The sequence below is a fragment of the Chenopodium album genome, chromosome 26 (assembly GCF_948465745.1).
Source record: "Chenopodium album chromosome 26, dcCheAlbu1.1, whole genome shotgun sequence".
NCBI classification, from domain to species: Eukaryota; Viridiplantae; Streptophyta; class Magnoliopsida; order Caryophyllales; family Amaranthaceae; genus Chenopodium; species Chenopodium album.
The window spans coordinates 13,159,947-13,186,700 of NC_137859.1; the positions used below are offsets into that span (position 1 = coordinate 13,159,947).

At 34.8% G+C, this 26,754-nt stretch overlaps 2 protein-coding genes across 2 annotated transcripts; both read right to left on the reverse strand.

The window, feature by feature from the left end:
- Positions 1-1,357: 1,357 nt before the first annotated feature.
- LOC145617745 (uncharacterized) lies at positions 1,358-6,639 on the reverse strand. Its single transcript, XM_081672496.1, has 2 exons — positions 5,261-6,639; positions 1,358-2,335 (listed from the first exon to the last, which is right to left on the reverse strand). The coding sequence occupies exons 1-2, from the start codon at positions 6,359-6,361 to the stop codon at positions 2,192-2,194; spliced, it is 1,245 nt and encodes a 414-aa protein (XP_081528622.1). The 5' UTR covers positions 6,362-6,639; the 3' UTR covers positions 1,358-2,191.
- Positions 6,640-11,321: 4,682 nt separating this feature from the next.
- On the reverse strand, positions 11,322-26,359 carry LOC145617498 (chaperone protein dnaJ GFA2, mitochondrial-like). Its single transcript, XM_081672205.1, has 16 exons — positions 26,123-26,359; positions 25,596-25,767; positions 25,329-25,411; positions 25,035-25,118; positions 24,901-24,939; positions 23,347-23,448; positions 21,544-21,673; positions 21,341-21,405; positions 21,167-21,241; positions 18,424-18,496; positions 15,427-15,518; positions 15,268-15,339; positions 12,583-12,639; positions 12,429-12,477; positions 11,815-11,881; positions 11,322-11,685 (listed from the first exon to the last, which is right to left on the reverse strand). The coding sequence occupies exons 1-16, from the start codon at positions 26,213-26,215 to the stop codon at positions 11,589-11,591; spliced, it is 1,350 nt and encodes a 449-aa protein (XP_081528331.1). The 5' UTR covers positions 26,216-26,359; the 3' UTR covers positions 11,322-11,588.
- Positions 26,360-26,754: the final 395 nt, after the last annotated feature.

Below are 26,754 nucleotides of genomic sequence, written 5' to 3' on the forward strand. Positions count from 1 at the left end.
CATGCTTGAGTCGGGTTGGGTCATGCTTGAGTCGGGTCACGTCGGGTCATACATCTTTTCGGATTCGGGTCGGGTTACATTCGGGTTGGGTGAAAAACAAGTCGGGTTAAATTTGGGTTTTTACGGGTTTAAATGAGTTAGGGTCGTGTTCGGGTTCGAATCGGGTTCGGTTCAAGTCAATTATTTTCGGGTTATAATCAGGTCGGGTCATTATCGGGTTTGAGTCGGGTTCGGTTCAAGTCAATAATTTGCGGGTCATAATCAAGTCGGGTCATTGTCGGGTTTGAGTCGGGTTCTATTCAAGTCAATAATTTGCGGGTTATAATAATCAAGTCGGGTCATGTTCGAATTCGGGTATCAAATATTGGATTAATAGGGTTTAAGTTTGATATCAGGTCGGGTCATATTGGGTCCAGTTACATTTTTTTTTAATTTTTATAAAACTCCAAATTAAATTACGTAATTTAAAACATTTTCTGAAAAAAAAATATTAAACAGACAAGTGAATAATAAAATTTGAATTCCCTTAAAAATAATAATAATAATAATAAAAAAAAAGATAAGTCAAGTAAGATGAGAAAGACCTGCTATTGTATGGGTCCTGTGTATTTTTTATTTTTTTGTTTATTTTTTTTTTGGCTGTTGTCCAATTCAGTTTTTCTTTGACGAGGATTATGTAAGAGATAAGTCAAGTAAGATGAGAAAGGCCACTTTTGTTTTATAATTGGAATCCATGTTAATAAATTGAAAAAAGCCTGAAACTCAATAGTCAATACGGAGTACTCTTTTTATCCTAAAAATTCCTAAATCCTAAAATTCGGGTTAGTAATAAGTCGAGTTTAAATTCGGGTTGGATCAATAACAAGTCGGGTTGAATTTGGGTCGGGTCAATAACAAGTCGGGTTGATTTCGGGTCGGGTTTAAATTCGAGTCGGGTTAGGAACGGGTCGGGTTGAACTCGGGTCGGGTTAGTAACAGGTCGGGTTGAATTCGGGTTTTGACGGGTTAAATCGGGTTTGGGTCATTCTCGGGTTCGGTTCAGGTCAATAATTTACGGGTCACATTCGGGTCGGGTCCTCTCTAGGTCGGTTCATGGTTGGGTTCGGGTCTCAAATACTCGGGTCATCTCGGGTCTAGGGTTGGTTTCAGGTCGGGTTCAGGTCACCATTTTTTTCGGGTTCAGACGGGTTAGGGTTAGGGTCGGGTACTCGGGTTAGGGTCGGTATTTCGGGTCGGGTCAACTTTTGACAGCTCTAGTTATACGTCTAATAATTAGTAGATTGTCACTTCTTATATTTCGTATATCTTATACAAAACAAATGAAAATACAAAAAGTATATTTTTTTTTGGAGCGAAGGTAGTAATCTACAATTATAAATTTAGGATGAAGTTGTAATCCATATCATATAATAAAATAATAACATTTTTTTTTTTTTTTTGCTTATTAGTCAACCTTAATGAGTTTGGAAAAGAATAGAGCATGAGAAAGTTCTTACTTTCTTTTATGCAAATACTTTTTTTTTAACACAAAAGGGAGCATATTTATATTATATCATAGTAAAGCTGATGAAGTAGATCATCAGTACAAAAGGATGATGATTGTTGATATTGTCCAGCAATTCTAACAAAAGGAAAGTAGAGGGTATATAATACCACTCTAAGCTTTCAAAGTACTCCCTAATACAGCAAACATAAGCTAAAAACAGAAACTGTAACACAAAGCAAAAGATAGTAGAAGCAGAGTTGTTGAAAGCAGCATAAGGGTGAGAAATCTGCATATAAGGACTAAGCTTCCTGCCCTCCTGGAATTTCAGTAGCATATGAGTGGTAAACCTCAGGAGGGGGGTAAGTAAATGGAACAGTTTCTCCAGCCTTGAACCTTGTTCTACCCATGAGAGCTAACTTATCAGCAACATAATTGACACATCGATTAGCATGGAAAATGCTAACAGTCCATTCCCTTTCCAACAGAGCAGCAACATCACGAATGACATTACCCAAATCACCATCTTCAAAAGATTTGGGATCCTTTAACATTTTGCTTAAGCTGTCAGCATCAGTCTCTAGTTCCAGCAACTTGATTTTTTTCTCCCAGGCAAGCAGCAGGCCTTCACTGATAGCAAGCAGTTCAGCAGATGCAGCACTAACTGCATTATACTTCGAAGCAAATCCCGCAAACCAGATGCCTTTATCATTTCTGATCACCCCCTCCACCTGCATTATCCACACTGATCCAGGAGCCATCAGTGTTTAACTTATAGTAATCTTTGTGAGGGGGAGCCCAAAGTCTTGGATTCTGAGTGATGGAAGAAGAAGGGGAATCCACATTTGCTACCTGATTTAATCTCAAACAAAAGATGTAATCCACATAAAACTTGTTAAAAGTAGTTTGAATAAAAAACCATTTTTTGTTCAAAAATAGCAGTATTCCTAGTGTTCCAAAGATGCCATATTGCTACTGTAAAAACCTTTTTCCAAGAAGTGGTATTTGAAAGGTTAAAATCCAACCAATCAGTTAAGATGGTGTTGTAAAATCTTTGTAAATCAATATTTAAAGATTTAAACTTCAAAAACACCAAAGACCAAAAAGCCATTGAATTAGGACAATCCCTGAAGAGATGAATAGAATCTTCTATAGGTGCTTCACAACGCATACACATAGGGTCTAGAAAATTCATTTTCCTTTTGAGAGTACTACCAACAGGAAGGATATCTCTAATAAGATTCCAAAGTAGCATTTTATATTTATAAGGGACCCTAATTTTCCACAAGTTCTTCCAAGCAAAAGAGTGTAGGAAAGAAGTATTTAGGTTGAAAGGAGGGTTAGTAGAGTTGTAGGCAGTTTTGATACTAAAATTGCCAGAAGGATGCAAAGACCATTTTAATCTATCTGAAACCTGAACTAATTTTGGAAGAGGGTGAGCAAGAATCAAGTTAATAATAGGGGAAGGGATGATCTGCAAAATACTATCTAAGCTCCATTGATTATTCCTAATAATATCAGAAACACGCCAATGACCTTTAGAGTTTGGGATGTGAATATTAGGAATTAGATATAAGGGACAGTCTCCGATCCTATCCAATGGTGAAACCAAAGAGAGGTGTCTTTGCCATCACCAATGTTTATAATTATTCCTTTTTTGAGAACATCACGGCCAGCTAATATATCTTTCCAAATAACAGAATCAGTTGGCTTGGGAATATAATCTATGAAATTAGAATATTTTAGATACTTATTTTTTAGAATATTAATCCACAGCTTATTGTTTTGAGTTAGAATTTTCCAACCTAGCTTAGCCATAAAAGAAATATTCCATCTTTTTAAGTCTCTAATACCTAGACCACCTTTAGCCATTGGATCACAAACAACTCTCCAATTAGTTCTAGGAATATACTTAGAACGATTAACTCTATTCCAAAGAAATTGTTTACATTTTCTTTGTAAATCATTAATCACATTCATAGGTAAGATGTTAGTTTGCATAGCATAAACCGGATAGGAATTCAAAACAGATTTAATAAGAGTACATCGACCTGCCATATTCAAAAGTTTTGCTTGCCAACCTTTGATTTTAGCATAAGTTTTATCCAAAAGGGGAAAATAATCTAAATTATTTAAATGTTTATGAGAAATAATTATACCAAGGTATTTTCCAAAATTGGTGGTGTTAGTAATATTACAAACCTCACAAATTGACTTCCTAACATTATGATTCATTTTTCTTGGGAAAATAGCAGAAAATTTTAAAATATTTATAGCAAGGCCTGAGATGGATTTGAAATGATCAAGCACTCCCATCATGGTTTCTATATTATTAGTAGTAGCTTTTCCAAATAAGAAGACATCATCGGCATAGAAAAGATGAGAAATATTAATATTTTTTGCAATTTTCATAGGTTTCCAAGAACCATTGTCTACTTTATCTTGAATCATACATGAAAGACGATCTAGACAAAGCACAAAAATATAGGGAGATAGGGGATCGCCTTGCCGGATTCCTCTTGAAGGAGTGAAAGAATTAGTGATTTCCCCATTCCAAAGAAGAGAAATTTTAGGAGTGCAAATACAACTAAGAATAAGATTAACAATGTTAGGAGGGAGGTTAATACTAAGGAGGGTATCTTTAATAAAACTCCATTCTAAGCAATCAAAAGCCTTAGAAAGATCAATCTTGAGAGCCATAAGATTGGCTTTACTAGAAGCTTTGTTAAAGTGATGAGCTACTTCTTTTATGATAATGATGTTTTCCTCAATGGACCTATTAGGAATAAACCTAGATTGGAAAGGACTTATGAGATCATCCATAATGGGCTTTAGGCGATTAGAAATACATTTAGTGATTAGCTTATAAATAGAATTGCATAATCCTATAGGTCTAAAATCTTTCATAGTAGTAGGACAATCACACTTAGGGATTAAAGAAATATAAGAATCATTTATAACACTAGGTATGGACCCTTTAATAAAACAATCTGAAATGAAACTAGTAATGGAAGAACCTAAAGACAACCAATGGTGTTGAAGGAAAATAGGCTGTAAACCATCAGGACCTGGACATTTATAAGGATCCATCTGAAACAAAATAGATTTAATCTCATTATTGGAAGGAGGCAGCTGGAAACTAGGTTCAGAACAAACAGGAATCCTCTTCGGGTATTGATATCTATTCGTCAGCTCAAGATTAATATCTACACTTTGAAAAATATTTTGAAAATAATCTCTAGCCATATCTTTTAAAATAAGCACATCATTTATCCAAATTCCATCATTATTTTGTAAAGATAAAGTTTTACCTCTACTTTTTTTAATATTAGCAACCAAGTGAAAGTATTTGGTATTACAATCTGCATTTTTCCTCCAATCAAGACCCGACTTTTGGGCATAAATAATTCTTTCAATATGATATATATGGTTTAAATCAAAAAGTAATTCTTTTTCTAATTTAACAAGAAAGGCAGAAAACTTTTTAGATAAAGCAATTTGGATTCCATTGATTCTAGCCACCAATCTTCTTTTTTGATTAGTAATATTTCCAGATACATCATAATTCCAACTTTTTATATTAGCTAGAAATTCTGATCTACCTTTTAAGAAATCAAAATCATGCAAATTCCAATTATTAACAAAAAAGGCAGAGAAATCACAATGTTCTAGCCAAGCAGCTTTGCATCTAAAAGGAAAAGGACCACCTTTACGATTATTAAAAACAGAAATTAAAATGGGGCAGTGATCAAAGTAAGTGCGAGCTAGATGAGATACCTGAGTGTTTGGATAAGTATTCAGCCAACTCGGGTTTCCTAAAGCCCTGTCCAGACGTTCTTGGATCAGATCAAGCCCTTCCCTAGCATTATGCCAGGTAAAAGGATTCCCAGAAAAACCGAGATCAACCATGCAAGCAGCCTCAGCAAGCTTATTTAGATCAGAACATTGACTTTGTCTAAACCTTAACCCACCAGACTTCTTAGAAGGTTTAGTAACCTCATTGAGATCACCCATAAATAACCATGGGGTATCATCAGGAGGGAGAGAAGCTTGAATATCATTCCAAAGTTTATGACGTTGAGCAGGACACGAAGGAGCATGAACAGCAGATAATAAGATCTCCTTACTATCAGGAGAAAACTTAAACAGAGCATGAAAGTAATTTTTTGTTTCCCCTTCAACAAAATCTATCAATTCAACATTTCTATTGTACATTAACCAAATTCCTCCCCTAAGACCATTCGGGTTTATAAATTGAAAAGCATCAAATCCTAGCAATTTAGCAACTTTTTCAGCACGCATTCCATTACTCTTAGTTTCCAAAAGAATGAAAATGCTAGGTTTATGAGTAGCAATTACCTCCCAAGCATGAGGAACGAACTCATTCCTTGTAGCACCCCTCACATTCCAAAGCACAATCTTCATGTTAAGGTCGGGAAAATCGGGAACCGGATTTGCATTGCTGAAAAGAATGTCAAACTTGTCCCACTCCTTCCACTGCATTGTTCGATCCATCAAGACTATGTCGTGCATCTTCAATGGAAGTACCATTGAATCCAATTCCCTGATTGTATTCTTGGTTTCCCAAAAATTCACCTCTAGTTGTAATCCCACAATCCCTTTTCTTATCATGAAAATTTTCATATGGGGATCGGGGTTTTCTAGGTCTTGTTCGCTGTTTCCCAAGGAGAGATTTATTATTTGAGGGTTTGAGGGTGGAGGAACTAAGTCGTGGGGGAGGTAACTCAGCCATGGTACCTGCTGTTGGTACCATGGTCGAAGGGGTTGTTGAGAGGGAGGGTTCGATGATGATGGGTTCTGGTTCTGAGGATGAGAGTTCATCAGTTTGGTTATTTCCAGTAGGGTGTTGTACATCATTTCGATCTTCGCCGGAGTTGGAGGGGTCTCTATCGAGGACCATAGCAACGGAGTCGAAGAGATCGGAGGAGGGGTTGACACATTTCTGCAGGGGAGAGGGTTGGTCTGAACGAGATCGGAAAGGAGTATTACACAAGAGAAAAGTATCTGATTTTTATGAGTGTGACTAAAAGTGGGTTGACTACACTTGCAAAATATTGACTATTATACAAATTTCTAATTAAAATTATAGATAACTATTAACAAAAAAAAAAAAAAAAAAAAAAAAAAAAAAAAAAAAAAAACTGATCGAAGTCAAGTTTAAAGCAATGAACTCAATCGACCCTACTTAACTCTTATAAAATCCTGCTACATATAATTAAAATAAATATGATAAACAAATAATTAAGCACTATAAAGAAACAATATGTGAGTCTAATTTAAAAATTAAGGGAAATTCTACATGATGGCCTCAAGGATTCTGTTTTTCCACGTGGAAGACGGAGTTTTTTTCCAACTCTCTTAAGTGACCCCAAGGTTTTGAAGAATTAAGCATAGTGCCCAATTTTTGATTTTTTGGCTAACTTTTTTAATTTTTGGTTAACCATAACTAATTAAAAAAAATTATTTTATTTTTTTAAAAAAAACACCAGCTTACAGCCATCCATGGCAGTAGGCACCCGCCGAACCCACTATCCTGTCGTTGGCGCACCCATACCCCCTCCCCCGGTGCTGGCAACCTTACCCTCCCTTGCCGGCGACCTTACCCCCTCATTTCCCTAGTAGCCCGACACCCCCACACTCCTTTTTCCCCCAACACCACCACGACGCCCCTTTCTCCTCTCCTTCTCTTTCTTCTTCACTCTCCTTCGCCCTACGCTTCCTTCGTTCCACCCCTTCTTCACTTTACTCTTATCTCTCCTCTGTTTCTTAGTCCATCCGATTAAATCATCGTCATCGGCTATCAATTTGGGCTAGGGTTAGGGTTTTAAGGGTGGTGGTTGGGTTTCGAAAAGTTAATATGGGTTTTCGAGTGGTTGGGTTTCAGAAGGTGGCTAAGTTTTGGGTGGTGGGGATTTGACACGTGGCTAGGGTGTCGGTGTTGGCTGGCAGGGAAGAGGGGGGTACTGGTTGGCGTTAGGGTTTCGAGTGTTTGGGGAGGGGCTGGACGTTAGGGTGGTTTGGGAAGGGGAAGGGAGGGAGTTCGGGGTGGCGTACTGGCGTCGACGCTAGAAGGGGTCTTGGCCGCGCCGACACTGGGGAAGGGGAGTTTGGGTGCGCCGGCGACGAGGGCAGTGGGTTCGGCAGGTGCTGGCTAGTGGCTGCCATGGTGGCTGTTGGCTGGTAGGGTTAACCAAAAATTAAAAAATGTTAGCCAAAAAATCAAAAAATTGGGCAATATGCTTAATTCTTCAAAACCTTGAGGTCACTTAAGATAGTCGAAAAAAACTGTCCTCCACAGAAAAACTGAATCTTTGAGGCCACCATGTAGAATTTCCCAAAAATTAATTTACACATATTTATGTGAGCAATAAATGCAAAAGTAATCTTAAGGGCCTGTTTATATTTACTGAACTGAGCTGAACTGAACTGAACTGATCGGAGCTGAACTGATTGGAGCTGAACTGAATTGAACTGAACTGAACTGAAATGAGCTGAAATGAATATTTTATGAGAGAGGGAAATTAGGAGTACAGCTGAACTGAACTGAACCGATTGGAGCTGAACTGAACTGATTAGAATTGAACTGAAATTAAATAAATATGAACAGGTCCTAAGTACATACTTATGTGGGTAATAATTAATATGTTATTTCTCGTAAAAAAAAATAAAAAAAAAATTTAAAAAAAAACATTACGATACATGTACAATATATGTAAAAAAACAACTCTAAGCTAAAAATACATACCATGTAATTGATAAATTGTGAGTTTTGAAATAAATTTGTAATGTTACGATTTTATGGTCTAGAAAATCATAAATTTTAATTTTAATTTATTTTTAGTTAAGTAGTAAAAGTATATATTTTTCTTAATTTAAACGGGTAACATCCTTCCCAAACACTGCTCCTATACTTAGTATTTGGTTTATAATGAATGTTGGAATTAGTATTTTCAATTTCATTAAGTATGATCATACGGTCATAGGTCATTAAATCTGTTAATTTATGGTACATCATTCAAACAAATAATATTATGACACGTGTTATCATTAACCCTAATGACTAACGGAGTTAACGAACGTTAGCCATTTATGGCATTTGGTAAATTTTTGAAAAATTCGATGGCATTTGTTGTATTTTGAAAAAAGTGATGGTAGTTGGTGAATTTGCAAAAAATTTGATAGTATTTAGTGAAATCGCCTTATTTTTAGTTTGGAAATATCTTCTTTATCGTACATACGAGTAAGTAACAAAAGTTTCCCAACCTTAGCCCAATATAGGAGTTTATGTATCTATTTGCAGGGACTGAAGCATTGTTTGCTGATGTTGGACATTTTTCTTTTCATCGGTCAGGCCTTGTTCTTTTGAGCTTCAGAGCATAGCAGAATAGATTTCAACAGAGCAGAGCTGATTGAAGCAGAGCAGAGCATATTTTATTATTATTATTAGTATTATTATTTTTAATCAGAGCAGAGCAGATTTCAGCAGAGTAGAGCAGAGCTAGGGATGGCAATTTAATCCGAGTTAGATTCAATTCGATCCGATCCGAAGAAAAAAAATCCGATCCGAATCCATTTAATATTAGTCCGAATCCGAATCCGATAAAATTGATCCGAATCCGAATAGGAGGCAGATCGGAGTTGGACCCTACACAAAGTCCGATGGAGTTCGATCCGAGTCCGAATCCGAGAGTATGAGCATATAATTTATAACTTGGGACAATTGTTTGCTTGTTTTGTAGCAAAATTTTGTTATGTAACCAAGTTCTTAATTTATACTTTATTTGGTATGACAATACAAACAATTATAGGTATATGACAATACAAAAAAAAAAATATTTAGATCATTTCGGAGGTCTGTATAAACGAAGCGGATTCGGATTCGAAAATTATGAGTCGGATCGGATTCGGACTCGGATTTTTTGGATTCTGACTCGAATTCGGATCCGAGTCCAGGGTCCATTTACTAAACGGATCGGATTCGGATTTAGCTACATCCGACCCGAATCCGATCCGTTGTCATTCCTAAGCAGAGCAGCTCTAAAGAACAGGGCCTAAGTACGTCATATGTTGCATACCCTGCTCTTATGTTAATATACTCAAGACAAGCATTTTTTCCTTCGATTGCATCAAGACAAAGTTGATAAAAAGGTATATATTTTATATAGAGATAATAATATGAAAGATTTGGAATAAATATTATTATAGTTGTATCATACAAATATTTCAAAAATAAAAGATTTTTTGCTAAAATGGGAGGGGGACTTTTGGAGGAAAAAAACAGCACCTGGATGTGACACATGTCACTTCCGGTGTCTGTTTTAGTATTAAGTTATTGATTGATTTTCGTATTCATATGTGCTTAATTATAACTAATTTTGGCCCCGTGCAATGCACGAATTTATAAAGTACTCCGTATGATATAATAATAGTCACTTTTATTTTTTGAGGAAAAATATAATAATAGTCAATTGGAATAGGTTAATTGACATTAAATGACTTATGTAACATTTTTTTACAAAAATTTAAGTTTATTAATGTCTATCCTTTAAATTATTTTAATAGAAATTTATTTTTTGAAAAAAAAAGTAAAGCATTTTGGAGGGAATTTTTTTCACAAAATCATGCCAAGTGCCCCTCCGGTGATTACTTTAGTATACAGTATAGACTTTGTCCCATATTTATTTTAATTGATAACTTATTAGCTCATCCATTAACCAGCATTGACCCCACTTGCTATTAGCCCTATAATATGTGACCCACTTTGACCAACTCACAATTAACCGTAACTTGACCCTCCCAATAACAAGGTCTAATAAACCCTCCGACATAGATCCCCTTTAATACCAGCTGAATGAACCATTTTCCTTGCATTTCATTCAGGTTCTTTTTTTATTCATAAAAAAAATAAGTCTTATCAGATTAAAACCTCTCACAAGCCAATTCAATATGTACAACTGATAAAATTGGAAAACCATTATTGAATCACAAATCACTACGCAATGTCATTCCTGTTTTTATTTTTAACCTGAATACAGCGGGAACTAATAGCACAATGCAATGTCATTCCTTAAACATATCAAAACTAGTAAGGGGGCGTTTGGTTCGCGGATTATAGGTATGAGGTATGAGTTTAGAATGACTAAAACCCATACTTTATGTTTGGTTGTCCAAAATATGAATTTTAAACCCATACCTCAAACCCATGAGGTATGGGGTTTAGAAACCTTGGGGGGGAGGTGGGTTTGGCTCATTCCATTCCCTTAGGTATCAAATACATGAAATTAAGGGGGTGATATTCTATTCCAGAATTGAACCAAACACATGGTATTAAGTATCAAATTCCAACCCGATACCACCTTAACCCTATTCCTGATTCCAAACCTATACCACTCTGTGAACCAAACACCCCCTAAAAATGTTTAATTCACAAAGGAAAAATGAGTTATCTACTAATCATAAGCCAAAGAAGAAACAACCACTTTTGTATACACCCGGTTTTCAGTAATTTACTGTACATCGAGTTCACTTTTGTCAAATTTAGTATCACTTTTGTCAAATTTATCAATGAAGCATAAATAACTCTTATATATGTCAGAGTAACTTTTGTGCGTTTTAGTGTAACTTTTGCGCCTTTTATTGTCACTTTATAACGGATGTTCAGTAATTTACTGAACATCCGTTTTATTTAAAAGTTTGTGAAGACGAAAAAAACCTCAACAAACATTGTAAATTTGTATTTATTAAGACTTAATATATATACAGTACAAACCTGGCAATGCAGCCCATTTCTTGTTTGCATATAACAGTGTCAAATCAAATCGAGTATTTACGTCCTACAAAAATTTTCAGCTCACTAATAGGTTTAGCTAATCATTATAACTCAAATTCGGCCAACCCCCTCCCCTACCACCCTCCCAAAAAAGTAACCTCGCTATCAATTCCAAGCCGTTCAACAAGGAAAAAAAAAAAAAGAAAAAAAACGTAAATTATTTAAAATCCAGGAATAACAGATCGAATTTTCTACTTTAGCTGCATGAGAGATCATGCAGTTCATCGTTTGCTACTTTGTTTATGAAAACCCAGATTATCTAGAGGCCCCAGCTGCAGCACGTTTGTCACATTCTCCTTGCTCTTCTTTGGAAAATTCTTCTATTAGTTCCCGCTGTCTTGGGGTCAAGCTCCTGCCAAATTATTCATCACCCACATAACATCCTCACATTAGATAGGAAATAATGAATGTTGAAAATCCCTAAAACACGTGTAAAATCCCTACTAAAATCATCAGCATTTGAAAAACTAAGCAAACTTACGTTGGGATGCTGACATTGAAGTGCACAAATTGATCCCCAAATGAGGCAGAGCCCCTTGCTTTAATTCCTGCAAGAATCACATAACAAGGTTTCAGGTTACAAAACTTCAACATGCATGATGCCACTCAGAGAGCTCAGTAAACCTAGTGGACAGGAGATGTCAACTCTATCCTTGTAAACCTCCCCTGCCATACTGATGACCAGATTACTAAAAACTAGAGGTTAAATAAGTTGCTTGATTGGGTTGCAAATAAGATAGCCAGAATGTCATTAACACAAATTTGAGCATGAAAGATATTGCCAAGAAAAAAGATGGTGCAACAAACTTGTCTATTTCTAAATAGTAAGTTAAACATGACCCTACTAGTGAAGTTGAGAATCTGCAATCATATTTAAAACAGCAGTTGGACTACTACTACAGTTTTGTACCATATATTTTTCAAAACATATCGACAGCTTCCTTACATGATATAACAACAATCCATGTTCCTCAAAATAGAATCACAAACCATACAAATAATGAAAAGGGATTCATGAAATTGGGGAAACCATATGGGATAGAGTTGAACATGCAAAAATGCAATATATAGCATTCAGTTATGCCTTCTGCTCACCTTTTTTCTTCAGCACAACCTTCTGATTTGGTTGGGTCCCAGGACGAACCTTTTTCAAAGAAAAAGAAAAAAAAAAAAAAAAATAGAGTTCAATATGAATCTTCACTGCCAATAAAACTTCAAGACTCTACAAACAGAAAGACATTGCACAAACCTTAAGAACAACATCTCCAGTTAGAGTTGGAACCTGGATTGTGCCACCCAAAATTGCCTGCATAAGGGATAAAGTTCTCAAAGATTAATAATGTAACCTTTGGTAAGTCAAAGAATGAGGAGAGAGTTTTATCACTAATCATAATAAAGGCATGGTGTTGGGAATTACTAACCATAAGTTGAAAAAAAAAAAAAAAAAAAGACATGCAATCTGTTCATGTTCATGAAGATGGATGTAAAAGTAGGTCATGGCCACAGACAATCCTTCCAGCTTTAGACTATATAATTCTTAATAAAATAGTCTGGCTTTGATGTTGCATCAAACATGATCTTGAAGTCTAAGGATTGGGATTAGAGTTCCAGGAAGGGGTACACCATATAAATGATGCAGCATTACTCCCTAGTCACGTCCCCAAGACGGAACTCTGGATACAGGAATGACTATGTTTTTCATGGAAAATTTTTAGTCTACCCTTCACTATTATGGATTCGTTGCAATTGCATTTTGTGGGGTTCTGATGGTGCAAGGAGAAGAAGATTCTATATTGCTATTTTTTAGCAGAATTTGCGCATCTTCACAAGAGCTACTAAGTCATGCAATTTGATGTGTGATACAATAACTTATTGTTATGATTCCAAGATGATCCAAGTTAATGGAAGAAAGATCACAAGTGGTTTTGATGTGGAACAAGGTGAAGAACATATATCTAGATGAAATCTCAATTACTTAAATGTTCTAACATTCATATCTGAATCAAACAAAGGTGTTCTTAATCTCAGAAGAGATGCTTAACAAACCTGTTTTAACCAAAAATAAAATAAAATATTGCAACCTTAAAATTTTTATTTTATTTTTAAAACAAATTGCAACCTTAATTTTATTAAATCATGTAATCTATCAAAAAACACTTCATCCATCTTATATATTCTACCTAATTCTTGTAGATACGCAATTTAAGAAAATATTGAAAAAAGTGAATGGTTGTAAGATAAAGTGGGATGAAGCAAGAGAGATAAAAGAAAATACAATAAGACAGAGTGTTGGTAAAAGGGGCAAACCTAAAATACAATTGAGAAAAATGAGTGAACAAAAAAGAATGGAGCAAGTATATCCCATATAAAGCTACTAAACCCCCTAGCATTACTATAGAAAATTCTTACAAAATAAAAATAACTATGCTAGTCTAAATTTTTTGAAAAATGATACATCAACTAATGCTAATAACAACTATTTTATTTGCATAGAATAAATAATTCCTCCTATAACCCTCGTAGCCTCTCCTAATAAGAAGCCACAAAAGAACCTAGCTCACATATGATCATAAACCCATTTAGTACTTTTAACCTGAAAGCAATCATCAAATGACATTATACAGTTTGTGGCCATATGGGAGAAACCCAATATAACGACAATCAAATAGACCGAATATTACTTTCACTTGTTCTGAAAGCTGTGTAACATCATCTTCAACCAACCTTTATCGTACGTACCTTTTAGTGCGGCACCATAATATAAACAAGTCAAGCTAAAAAATTAGACTTGGGTATGTTTATTGATATCGTACCAATTAATTGTCATCCTTGTGGCGTAAATTACTCATTCAAGTGTTACGAATTAAGCCTGATTTGTAAAGATGCTGCTGAATTAGGACACTGTAATCCTACTTATATATTTAGTTTTCTTTGTTCTCCGACACGATACGAGGCTCAACACGGGCTACACGGCTCCAGAAAAGTGTTGGAACAAGTGTCGATATCCAGTTCACCGTTGACCCAATTATCTTCTTTGTAGTTACAGACCTAGTTTAGACCAAAAACCTATATTTAAAATTCATAAAATGGAGGACACCTACAGGCAATAAAACGGTAGGGCTTATTGAAACCTGAGAGGTGCTAATCCACAGTGGATATATCCACCATGGGCCCACGGCTGACATGGCAGCTATTTCATGAGAGCGAAGAAAGAGAAAGAGGGAAGAAAGCTTTAGTGTTGTATTTAATTGGTGATGGGGCATGGAAATTGATCTAGATTTAATTCTCATATTCACTACATTTAATTAAATGGTGGGGTAAAACAGAAGTAGGCCACATGGCTTTTTATGGAGTAGTTTCATTTATTTTTACACCGTATATTTTTATTTTCCATGTACAATACTTCATCCGTTTGGAATTAGTTGCAACATGGGTGTGGGCACAAAGATTATGGAAAAGGGAGTTAGTGGGTTTTAGTCCCCACGTGGAGTATGAGATTAGACAAAGAAGCCCTTGTATAATGAAAGGGAGTGTTGGTCCCCCCATGGGGTACTTTTGGTATTTTATTAGGAAAAACTTACTAATCAGTGATGTCGCAACTAACAAAACATCCATTTTAGGGAAGTATTGGATCTAATTCCAATTGGAGGAAGTATCATTCTTTTAATGCTTGTACTTAAGTTCATATTATTGTTTTTAAAATTGTACAGTTTTAAATAATATGAATGTCCAGACACTTTATATGGTAGCAATATCTAAGTGCGTCGAAGTGTTGGACAATTTTGGAGGAGTGTTTGATCCTTTGACACCATGTCAGACACGACATCCAAATCCGAGTTGAAGTAACAGAACTATATTCTTTTCTTGTAAAAGCAAAAGAAATTATTCAGCCAAAAGCATAAACAAAACGGCAGAAAAAATGAGAGCCATTTACCTGGGTAATACTCAAAACAGCATCGACGTGAATGTCAGATCCTTCTCTTCGGAAAACTGGGTCTTCTCTAACCTGGGGTGCAAATTTGGTTAGATCATTGCAGCAGCAGAACTAGCAATGGCAACAGTAGATACCAGGAACAAGAATTAGCAAGGGTACCTTAATGACAACATAAAGATCACCTGGCCCGTATCCATCAGGATCAGCTCCACCACTTCTAGATACCTTGATTGTTTCATTAGTATCCACACCTGTAAACAAACCAAAATGTCAATATTGGTATGGAGCTGGTTTCCACGACATAAAAAGAATGGTTATCATCCAGCCTCAAGCTGGCTGCTTCTAACCCAGCATATAATTTCACGCCACCAAAAGGAGACATGGGAAACCCATAATGACATATACTTTAAAATACAAATAAACAACTTCTTGTGTTGATTTTGAAATACCAGCCTAGCTACTCCATCTAGAGAGTAATAATATACAGAAAACACAGCAACGCCAATTATGGGCATTAAAAAAAATAAAAGGGATCCCACCAATGGTCTAATGAGAAAACGCCCATAGACAAATATATAATGCCAGCAGCGTGGGCATATGGTGGGAAAAACTAAAGTGGACATGGGTTCCACTTGTCTAACTACATTTGTAACTTTTTTATTAGTTTTGTTATATACAAAGAAAATATGGTGAAATATATTGAAAAAGCCCCTTCTTGAAAAGATTCGTCCTCGAATCCAATAGGACATCAACAATGACACATAAAAAATAATCACAGCATAACAAACTGCTAGCTTCTTCCCAATGTTGCATATACCCATATTTTAGCATGCATGGAGAAGTTATGTAATCTTCCTTTGGAATGAACGTATGTAAAGACTCTACCTTTGTCAATTGTTCTTCCTTGGCCACAAAATCTGGAACACACAAACTTGTAGGTCTCTCATATAATACAACAAAACATTTTACCAAGTTTTAGGAGACATTGGTTGCTCCTCAATAATGCAGCCTTGGTGCAATTCCATCACCATATCTGATTCTTGATGTAGATTGTCGTTAACAATAAATTTCTTTCATTTTTCACCGTAGAAAATAAAGATTCCAAAATTTGTCAATATCTAGTTTAAATTTTTACTAAACTCTTGGGCCCTTGGCTTTAGTTTAATTTTTTTTACTAAAGTCTTCGCTTTTAAGCAACCACTGTTTTTCACCACTCCATAGCAAAATTTGTGAACGATGAAATCACAAATGGAACAAGTCCATAACCAATAAAATTTAAATGCTCGAACAATTTCTCCACCACATCCCTAAACTCATAGTTACAAAATAATCCATCAAACTAGCTAATATCAAAGTTAAATTTACCCCCTTCTCTAATCTCACCCCAAAAGCCCATTATTTGCCAAGTTGACGCAAATTGGCAACCCAATATTGATCCTCAAAAGAAATCGCAGCTAACAATTCTTTTTTATTTTTTTATTTTTTATAAACTAAGATCGTGTAAGTAGGAAGAACTCACAATCTTAGGGTCTTGATACCAATTTGATGTGGATATGAATGGATGGAAGGTTATAGATTTAATGGTGGAAAAATAAAAAATGTAGGATAGTGATAGAAGCCAACAACTTCTAAGTTTGATCTTTTATGGTGGAAAAATGTAGGATAGTGATAGAAGCCAACAACTTCTAAGTTTGATCTTAAAAGCAACAATCCTAAAACCCTAACAGCTAGTTTAAACCTTAACAAAATTCTCTTCAAGCCAAAGATCAACAATTTACTTTTTATTTCATAAAACATCCAAAATTGATGACATTTAACTAATATATATAGGAAAATAAAACTAACCTAAGTGCCTCGCAAGCAAACTAAATAAAAAGCCCTAATAAATAATTGACGACCCATGACATCTTAATAACTTATTAACACAAATTTGGAAGCCAAAGGCCCCACTAATATTCCCTCTAATCCTATTTGTTCTATCCATTTGGAACCTAGATACTATTCATATGATAAGATGATCTTCTAAGTTACTCTCACATATAAAACAAAGCATTGGGTTGCTAGGAATTAGCATGGTTTCTGGCATAATTACAGCTTAACAATGGCAGAAATTAGGGACCGAAAATGATGATTGTATTGATAATATGTGAATTACACTAATCAAACGATAATTCCACTTTCGAGAGGTGGATGCTCTCCTAACATGAGCTTTCAAGAGGCTCACTCTCTCCCAATAAGAATCCTCACAATATTCAACATGATAATTACTCCTCCTAATGAGGTCTATTTATAGAAAAAGTCTCATAACTAACTCTAACTTATTCCTCAAGACACTACTAATAGGCTATGACTAATGTGCCCCTCCCTCAAATACTGATTCCTTGCATGGGTTTTATATGATTTGTCACAATGAGTAGTTTATTAATATTCAAATTTTACATCTTCACTAATATGAAACTAAAGATATTTATGGTCAAAGTAATTCATTGACAAACAACAAGGGAGTATTAAGACAATAATAAAAACTCACTTAATCCCCACTTAAGAGTAAGGTAAAACCAAAAGTGTACCAAAATAAAGCAATTAGTTATAAGCAGGGTCACTCAATTCTAATGGTACATATTATATATACTCGTATTTATTTATTTATTTTGGTAACAATACCCTGAAAACTGGTTTATATAATTTTCAGTTTGTTGTATTAACAAGCCAAAGACTATTAGGTTTCAACCCAAAGTTATTTGATAGTTTACCAAGTCATCATTGTACTATATTATGACATTTTTCTAGGCCAAGAATCTGCATGATTTTATAAATTCTCCTTCAATTAAAGAACAGGTGCTGGATATGAAAAAAATAAATATAAACAAATGGAAGAGATCCACTTTTCCATCTCTCCCCTGAGATAAGCTGAGAGATGCTTACAGATATATAAATTGTAGCCTTCTTAGCTTTGAATTACATATATCACACAACCAACCCACAATCTAAATTCCAAATGCACATATTATCAATAATTTTCATCCATAACACCCCCCCCCCCAACCAATTGGCCCAAATAAAAATGGATAGGGTCATATAACATAATTAAAAGAAACACATAACCAGCTACAAACAGAAACATGCGTAATCTGCAAATCAAAAAGAAGCTTTTACCAGGAATGATGTCCAGTCGAACAGACTTTGATCCCAGCACCACTCGATTACCATTGCAGGACTTGCAATATGTCTGTATATGCCACATATTAAAAGCAAAAAGAATTGTCAGATTCGACATATTATTCACCACATACCATTTATGTATGCCACATAGCAGGGAAGGTAGAAATTTGATTGAATCTCAAAAATGGTTCAACACCAGATAAAGAAAAAAAAAACCAGCTTTTTAGTTAAGACATCCCAAATATGTATGCAGCTTTCAAGGTATGGACTGGTAATTCATCAGCAAAAAGGATGCTCTAAGAAGAAACTATTAATGACAAATACAGTATACAACAGCATGAACATATTGAGTTGTAATGCGAAGACTACTTGAGAATATTGTTGCAAGTATTAAACTATACATTTTGGCATTCTTATTGCTTGAAAGATGGGTATCTAGTTATGTAGCAACACCTTGATTGCCTCATTTATCAATTTGTAGGATCTTACGATTCTACAATCCGATTTTACCGATTCAATCCTACTCCCCTCATCGATCCAGCCTGGGATCCCAGTCCTAACAGCCTTGGTTGCAACTAAAACCTATTTCAAAATTCAACCGTTTTATCCATATTCAAGGCGTTGGTGAATTAATACATAGGAGAAGCTCAAATCTTTATGCATGATGGTTCGAGTAGGTGTTGTTCTTGAACGTTTGATAACAAATAGCTTTGAGTCACATCAGCAAGCAAAATTGCATCCAAAAAGGAATTGTCATAGAAAGAAATAAAAGGTGCAGAATACATACAGATTCTTTGATGATTGATAATATTGAGAAATTGGGGTTGGGGGAGATATATTTCATGTTTTGGCTACATGGTCATCAAACTTTAAGGAAGTTTTGCAGCTCACTGCAGAGTGCAAAACCCATTGAAGGCCTAAAGCCCCTATATTGCTGTTTGTACATCAGCTACAGGCATTAATAATAAAGAGGGTATGCCTAAAAGAAAATTGTAGTTAACACGCAGGCAACAAGTTTAACAGGCTTGATGCAGAGATCAGTCAATTGCCTCCGTCTGTTCTTTCAGCATTGTATTTCACTTTCTAGATAAGGAAGTCTCAAATTAGATGCATCACTTGCCTATTTAGATAATAAATTCTCTCTGTCTCTCTCATGTCACATGGGTCCTCTTTTCTCTCTCTATCTCTCTCATCTCCAAAAACTGCCTAGGTGTTTTTACAAATGCTGCATTTAATAAAAACAGAAGAAGTATAATGTTCACAAAAGTATATTTTCTTTTCTGAAATGAACAAAAGCATTCAAGATGCCACTAAATTCAAACTGATCAAAAGTAATCTAAAAGGTGGGCAACATGATTATAAATGAAGTTCAAATTTTTTCATTCCAAAATGGGACAACAGTTAATGTTTACAAAAGTTTTTTTTTTTTTTTTTTTTTTCTGAAATGAACAAAAGCATTCAATATGCCACTAAATTCAAATTTTACTGATCAAAAGTAATCTAAAAGGTGGGAAACATGATTATAAATGAAGTTCAAATTTTTTCATTCCAAAATGGGACAACATTTTAAAAAATGGGACATAATGAGTACAAGTCAATGATTACAAGTCAATGATTTTACTTAAAATTTAAAATTAAAAAAAAAAATTTTTAAAAAAAAAACAGAAATAAAACTTATCTATACAACATTCCAAATTAGGATTCCTATTTCATCATATCTCTTTGAACTTCCTCAATTCAACATCTTCAATATCGATATATTAAAAATTACAATGGGTTGTGTTGTAAGAATATCATTGTTGGGTTTTTCTTGAAAAGTATTTTCATAAGAATTTTATCCCAATAAATTAATATATTACGAAGTACAAATGAAAATAATGGTCAAACATGGTTCTTGAAAATTGTGACAAAGCTAAAACAATTACTTCCTCCATTTCACAATAATTGCATCATATTGACTTATTCCACTTCATATTGATTTTGCTCATGTTTAATAACTAATATGTAACAATAAATATCATCACATTAATTGTTGTTTGGTTAATCTCTATATATATAAATAAAAACATTTTTTAATGATTTTGTTGAAATATAATTAAAGATAATTAAGGTCAAAGCATTGCATTGATAAACGTGCATGATCAAAATGATGCAACTATTGTCAACGAAGGAAGTTGCTTAGAAGTTTTTCATGTGAAGTAAAGTTACCAAACCAAACTTATCATCAGAATACCACACAAGTTTCCAAAGATAATAAAGGATTCTACAGCAGAAATAAATAGAAATTACATGGCAAAGACCAAAAAAATAAACAAATTACAAGCATTCTTACAACATTTGAACAGAACCATCATTGGTGAAAATCTTGTAATGACATGGCAACAAGAGTACATATTTTCCATGACATGAAAACAGGAAAACCACTTCAACACAACAGTTCAAAATCACACAAGAAAACAATAAAATATGGCAATACTTAAATGTTAACATTTTTTATAGCATTGATAAAAACGCAACAGGGAGGGTCTAAATAAAATGATATCTGCATGAAGTACAGACAAACATATTTTCAATATTTAGTTGATTTTTTTTTTTTTTTTAAAAAAAAGGGCATAAGCAGAGGGGGGGGGGGGGGGGAGGATGACATTAGATCCATTTAACATGAACCATCTCGGCATAAATAATCACTTCATAAGTACTAAAAATCCAAATATAAACAAAAGGAAACAGACTGTACCGTATATGTTTTCCCAGTTCCATTACAATTAATACAAGTAGTCTGAAAGGCAATTGGACCTTTTTCCATAAAAATCTGAAAATCAGAAATACAAAACATCGGGATAAGAGATTGTAATTTATGTACTATAATCAGATAATGAATAATATCAACATTGTGCTTTATTTCACAGACCATGCCTTTCCCTCTACATCGTTTACATGTCTCAGGTTTGGTTCCAGGAGGAACTCCTGTTCCACCTAAAATAGATAACAAAAGACAAATATGTAAGAACTGGAGCAAGCTGAAAAAAAAAATGCAGTTTTGGAGTATAAAATAAATAAAATAACAGAAAGATCTTGAAAATACATTACTGGGGGAAGGGGGAATCAACATACCACAAGCTTCACAGTTTAAAGTTGTTTGATATTTCACTGTTTTGGAGCATCCCCGAACAGCTTCCATGAAGGATAATTCTAAGGATAATTTCACATCTTGGCCCGTTTTTTGCGTAAAAATGTCAGAAAACTGCTCCACAAAAGGTCAGAACATCACTTTTGACATTGCTGATATAAATATTCTCACATTCTTACTTAGTATTCAGATGAGACATGTAAGTGAATTCCAGAAGCATGAGTGTTAACCAGAAATAGCAAAAAATGAATTACAAATTGAAACCTCCTTGACACCTATTTACAAGCTACTATGCAGCAAAAAAAAGGCTCAAGTCACTAGATGCAGTTATTTCATGCTTAATTGCTTAGGGGCAGCCAAAGAGCCCCAATCTAATTTTCTGTTCAATTAAAGGTTGCAACAAATAGATGGTTTTAGACAAAAATGCTGGGAAAAAAACCATTAACACAATGCCAACTTGCCAAGTGCAGCCCGCCCTGATTAGGTCAAGATATATAAAAAATAATGTAGCAATGCCCTCAAAGCTAGAAGCCCAAAAGTCAAATATAAACACAGAGCATGAAATTAAAATAAAATAAAATAATAAAATGAATGATAATATTGCACTCCTACCAATGGACTATCAACAAGTAGGCAGTTTACAATATTGTGCAAGAATTCAGAAACCAAATTTGGCTATCTTTTGGTATTTTGTTGGTTATTTTCCTCAGAGCATCATAAATTCAAGTACTAGAACTTGCTGATGCTACTTGACATAAGTCCAGGCTATCACAAAGACAAATTAATATCATCAATTGATTGCTAATGCAACTTATATATCAACTCAAGCACTAATATGCTCACATACTTTGGTTTCCTTGCTTAATGGTGGATGGTTCACCAAACAATCCAACACCAAGGACAAAGAGAGAGGAAAAAATGACAAAGGGGACAACGTGGAGAAGTCGCCAACAATGCCATTTGAGTGTGCGTATTATTTTATATAGAATGTGCGTATATTATAACTTTTCCAGGCATTAATAAATTCAACTCAAGTAAACTCTGTTTACAAATATTGCACATGCATCCTTCACTTCAAATACGAAAATGGTGTGAAAACGAGAAGGCAATTCAAAGGGTGTTAAAATGAGTGTCATTCTTCTTATAAATGAAAAGGATAGATGTGTAACATTAATTTTTTTTTTTACAATTTTATTTTATTCAAATTAGGAAGGGTGTTAAAATGAGAAGGTTTTTATGTGAAGAATTTCGAAGAGAAAGTGCGCATATTTTGAGCAAAAGTTTCAAATTTCTTGGTCTCAATTTGCATAAGTATCGAGCATAGTAAGCATAGTTTTTGAACTTTTTTGAGTTTTTTTGCTAAGAAAAAGAAGTTCAACTGAAAAAGTATGCACATTAAATAAAAAAATTAACATCCCCCTCTCTCTCTCACATATCAAGAATCTTCTTATAATACCCCCTCCATCTTTTTAAATGTAACACTTAGACCCACGCAGAGATTTATGCGGTTGAGATGATTTCGTTCGTATATTCTACAAGGGGATTTGTTGAGAATTTAGAAAGATTAAAAAAAAAAAAGGTAAGGAATGTGAGTAAAAAGAATTATTAAAATAGGTGTGGGAAGGGTAGGATTGGAGACCATGTGAGGAGATAGATAATAATCAACCTTTTAATATAGCAACACATACCAACAAATTGCAAAATCACAATAGCCAAATAAAGATCAATACAAAACTGTTAAAAGTAATAACATAATAACATTATGCAGAAAAGTTTGATAGCCTTACGTTGAAAGGATTGAAATTAAAATCCTTAAAATTAAAACCACTGCTCTCATATGAACCAGGACCACCGGTTTCTTTGCTTTGTACAAATGCATCATGGCCCATCTAAAAAAAAAAAAAAAAAACATTAGTTTGTTCTAAAAAAAAACTAACAAGGTGCTCCACTTAAAATTAAACAATATACAGCCACATGATTCACAATATTACCAAGGGTGGGGAAATACCGAATAAAGAAAACAAGAGTACAGACAGAGGAGGAATTGAATCAAAACACCCACAATTACCCACCTCATCTGTTTTGAGGAAGGGAAGGGTATATATTATATGATTTCATTATGTGTTTGTTCAAGTAAAAACAAATAAATAAATCAGACAGCAAGAAACAGCTACATGACCTACTTTTCCACCACTGGCCACCACCATGATCAGCCTTCCTGATCACCATGGGCAGTACTTACAGCTACCCGACACTATCTCAAACAGTCAAACCTCCCTATCCCACAACCCACAGTCCATCACCACCTATTTCCCTCACCATCCCAATAAAATAAATACAACAACAACCCTAGAATCCCACCACTGACCATGGTCAGCCTTTCTGATCACCATGGGCAGAAAAAACACCTACCTAACACCATCTCAAACCTCCCTAGCCACAAATCACAATCGGCAGTCCATCACCACCTATTTCCCGCCCCAGCCTAAAAACACATCCCTTTGTATGCTGAGTCTTCAGCTCTTTATTGCTTGAATTTGGTTAGGGGGGTAGCAGAACTCCAAAATAAATGGAAAAGGGTGTGGTGGGATGAGATGAGAATCAGGTTAAGAGGTAGCAAAAACTCCAAAAATAAAGGAAAAAGGGAAAGGAAATGTTAAAATAGGTTTAAAATCAAATCAAAAAGGCTCTAAAAGAGATGTGCCTGCATTGCAAAGAAACCGTACAAGCATTTCCTAAACATATACAGCTTACATGACTTCACATACAAATATAAGTTCTATACAACGTTAACAAAAATATCTTCCACCAAGTGTTGTCATGCCACACTCAAGAATCAAGAATTAACCTGTAAGAGCACCCAATGTGCACAGCTACCAAGTTCTAACTCTTATAAGCATATTAGACTATTATTGCACAAGAATAAATGTATATAAAAAGTTGAAGGAGGTGACTCCTTAAAAATGTTTATCCATAAAAGAAAGCAATCAGTTTACATCTAAGATTTTTTGCCCACACCTTGTCAGCAATTGATAATACTAGATGAGCTTGCTTGCACAAACCACTATATCTTCATTTGTTTCAAAACACTATCAAAAGAGAGTGTGAAATGAGAAGCTCAAAATACTGAATTAGGCAATTTCATACTGATTCCTCACGATATTTTAGTTCTGGATAGAATCTTATCCTAACATTTGGAACATAATTCTAAATAGTCGTATTAATTAAGCATACATACCCAAACCCAAAACGAGGAAGAATAAAAATATCACAATTTCCAAGGGATAAAATAGGAACTATAGCATCTGATACACTGTCATGTATTGCACATTCTTACTTACCTGATCATAAGCTGCGCGTTCTTGTTCGTCTTTCAAAACCTATAAATTGACAGAACAATATATTATGCACCAGAATAGATATAACTCTTGTATTGAAAGCTGACACAACTATAGTTTAGGACACCAAAAAATACCTCATGGGCCTTATTGATCTCCTGAAACTTTTTATCAGCATTGGGATCGTCTTTATTCATATCTGGATGATACTTTTTGGCTAACTGCAGCACAATTTCACCCAACAATTGAAGAAAGTACAAATCAAAATAAGTACTAAGTACAGAGAAAAACAATGATGGTGTCGTCAAAGCATTCATATTTATCGCCTTCATTGCAAACTTTCCACTTTTCTCGTTTGTACAGTATTTAATTAATAGAGAAGTACAAATCATTGAATTGTAACATCTAATGATGTGAGGCTGAAAGCATACCCCATAGAAAGCTTTCTTGATTTCGGATTGAGTTGCATTCTTGCTCACACCGAGTATATCGTAATAATCTTTTAACATAACACCTATCAGGAAACAATCAAGTTGGTATCACAAAACTCTGTTCAAAGATTTTGTTCAAAGATTTTGCACATTATAATTTCTATGACATCATTTTTTTATTTTAAGTTTTTTGCATAGGAAGTTATGGTCTAACCTCTATAGCTCTACAACACAAAACAATCAAATGAATGTAGTAAAAATGATTACCCGAGCCATGAATCGATCTTGTAGCACCAAATACTCCAAGTGAAACTCCATTGCGCAACCAGCTATTGTTCAAGGTATCATTTTTACTAAAGGGGCTGCCAAGAATCCTGTTTAATCCACAAATAGACGAAGAAAACGAACGTTCCTGAGCAGCAACTAACAGTTCATAGTCCTGAAAACAACAAATTTACACAAATTTCATCAACCCCATTAAACAAAGACAAAGCAACTAACAGTTCATAGTCCTGCAAACAACAAATTTACACAAATTTCATCAACCCCATTAAACAAAGACAAAGCAACTAACAGTTCATAGTCCTGAAAACAACAAATTTTCACAAATTTCATCAACCCCATTAAACAAACACAAAGCAACTAACAGTTCATGTTCCTGCAAACAACAAATTTACACAAAACTCAACAACCCCATTAAACAAAGAGCAAATAAATTTGAGGTAAAAAAATGATAAATTTGAGGTCAAAAAATGAGTAATGCACAAAATTCTTAAACCCCAATTAAACCCTACTCGATTGCAATGAAGAATAGGAGATATCAAGTAGTTCCGGCACAGAGTGGTCGCAGTTCTTGATGCTCTTCCTGAAACCCTAATTAGGGACATCTTCAACGGCTTCTAGTCTCTGAATTTCAGAATCTAGAGCGAGAGATGGTGGTTTAACAATGGGATTTTCTCTATGTAGAAAGATCCAGAAATACACCCAAGAAATTTTTTTTATTTATTTTATTTTATTTTATTTTATTAACACCATGTTTTATACTAGTACTACTTTGCATTCTCTTGCAAGTAAACATTATGCTTTCTTACTAAAGGCTTTGTTTAGTGGAAAACTAGTTTTATACCGGGCGATGCCTTGAGTTATTACATTAATTAATACTAATCTATTAAAAGGTGTTTCTAAAAACTTTTCTACGTCACGTAGACCCTTCACTATGCCACGTCACTAGACCTGGCAAACGGGTCGTTCAGGTCAGGTATGGGTCCAGTCAGTTTGGGTCGTGGTCAATCAATATTCGGGTCGGGTCGGGTCAGTTCGAAGTTCAGGTCAGTTTCGGGTCAATGGTAATTCGGGTCTGGTCGGGGTATCGGGTCGTGTTTGGGTCGGGGTATCGGGTTGAGTTTGGGTCGGGTTGAGATCGGAT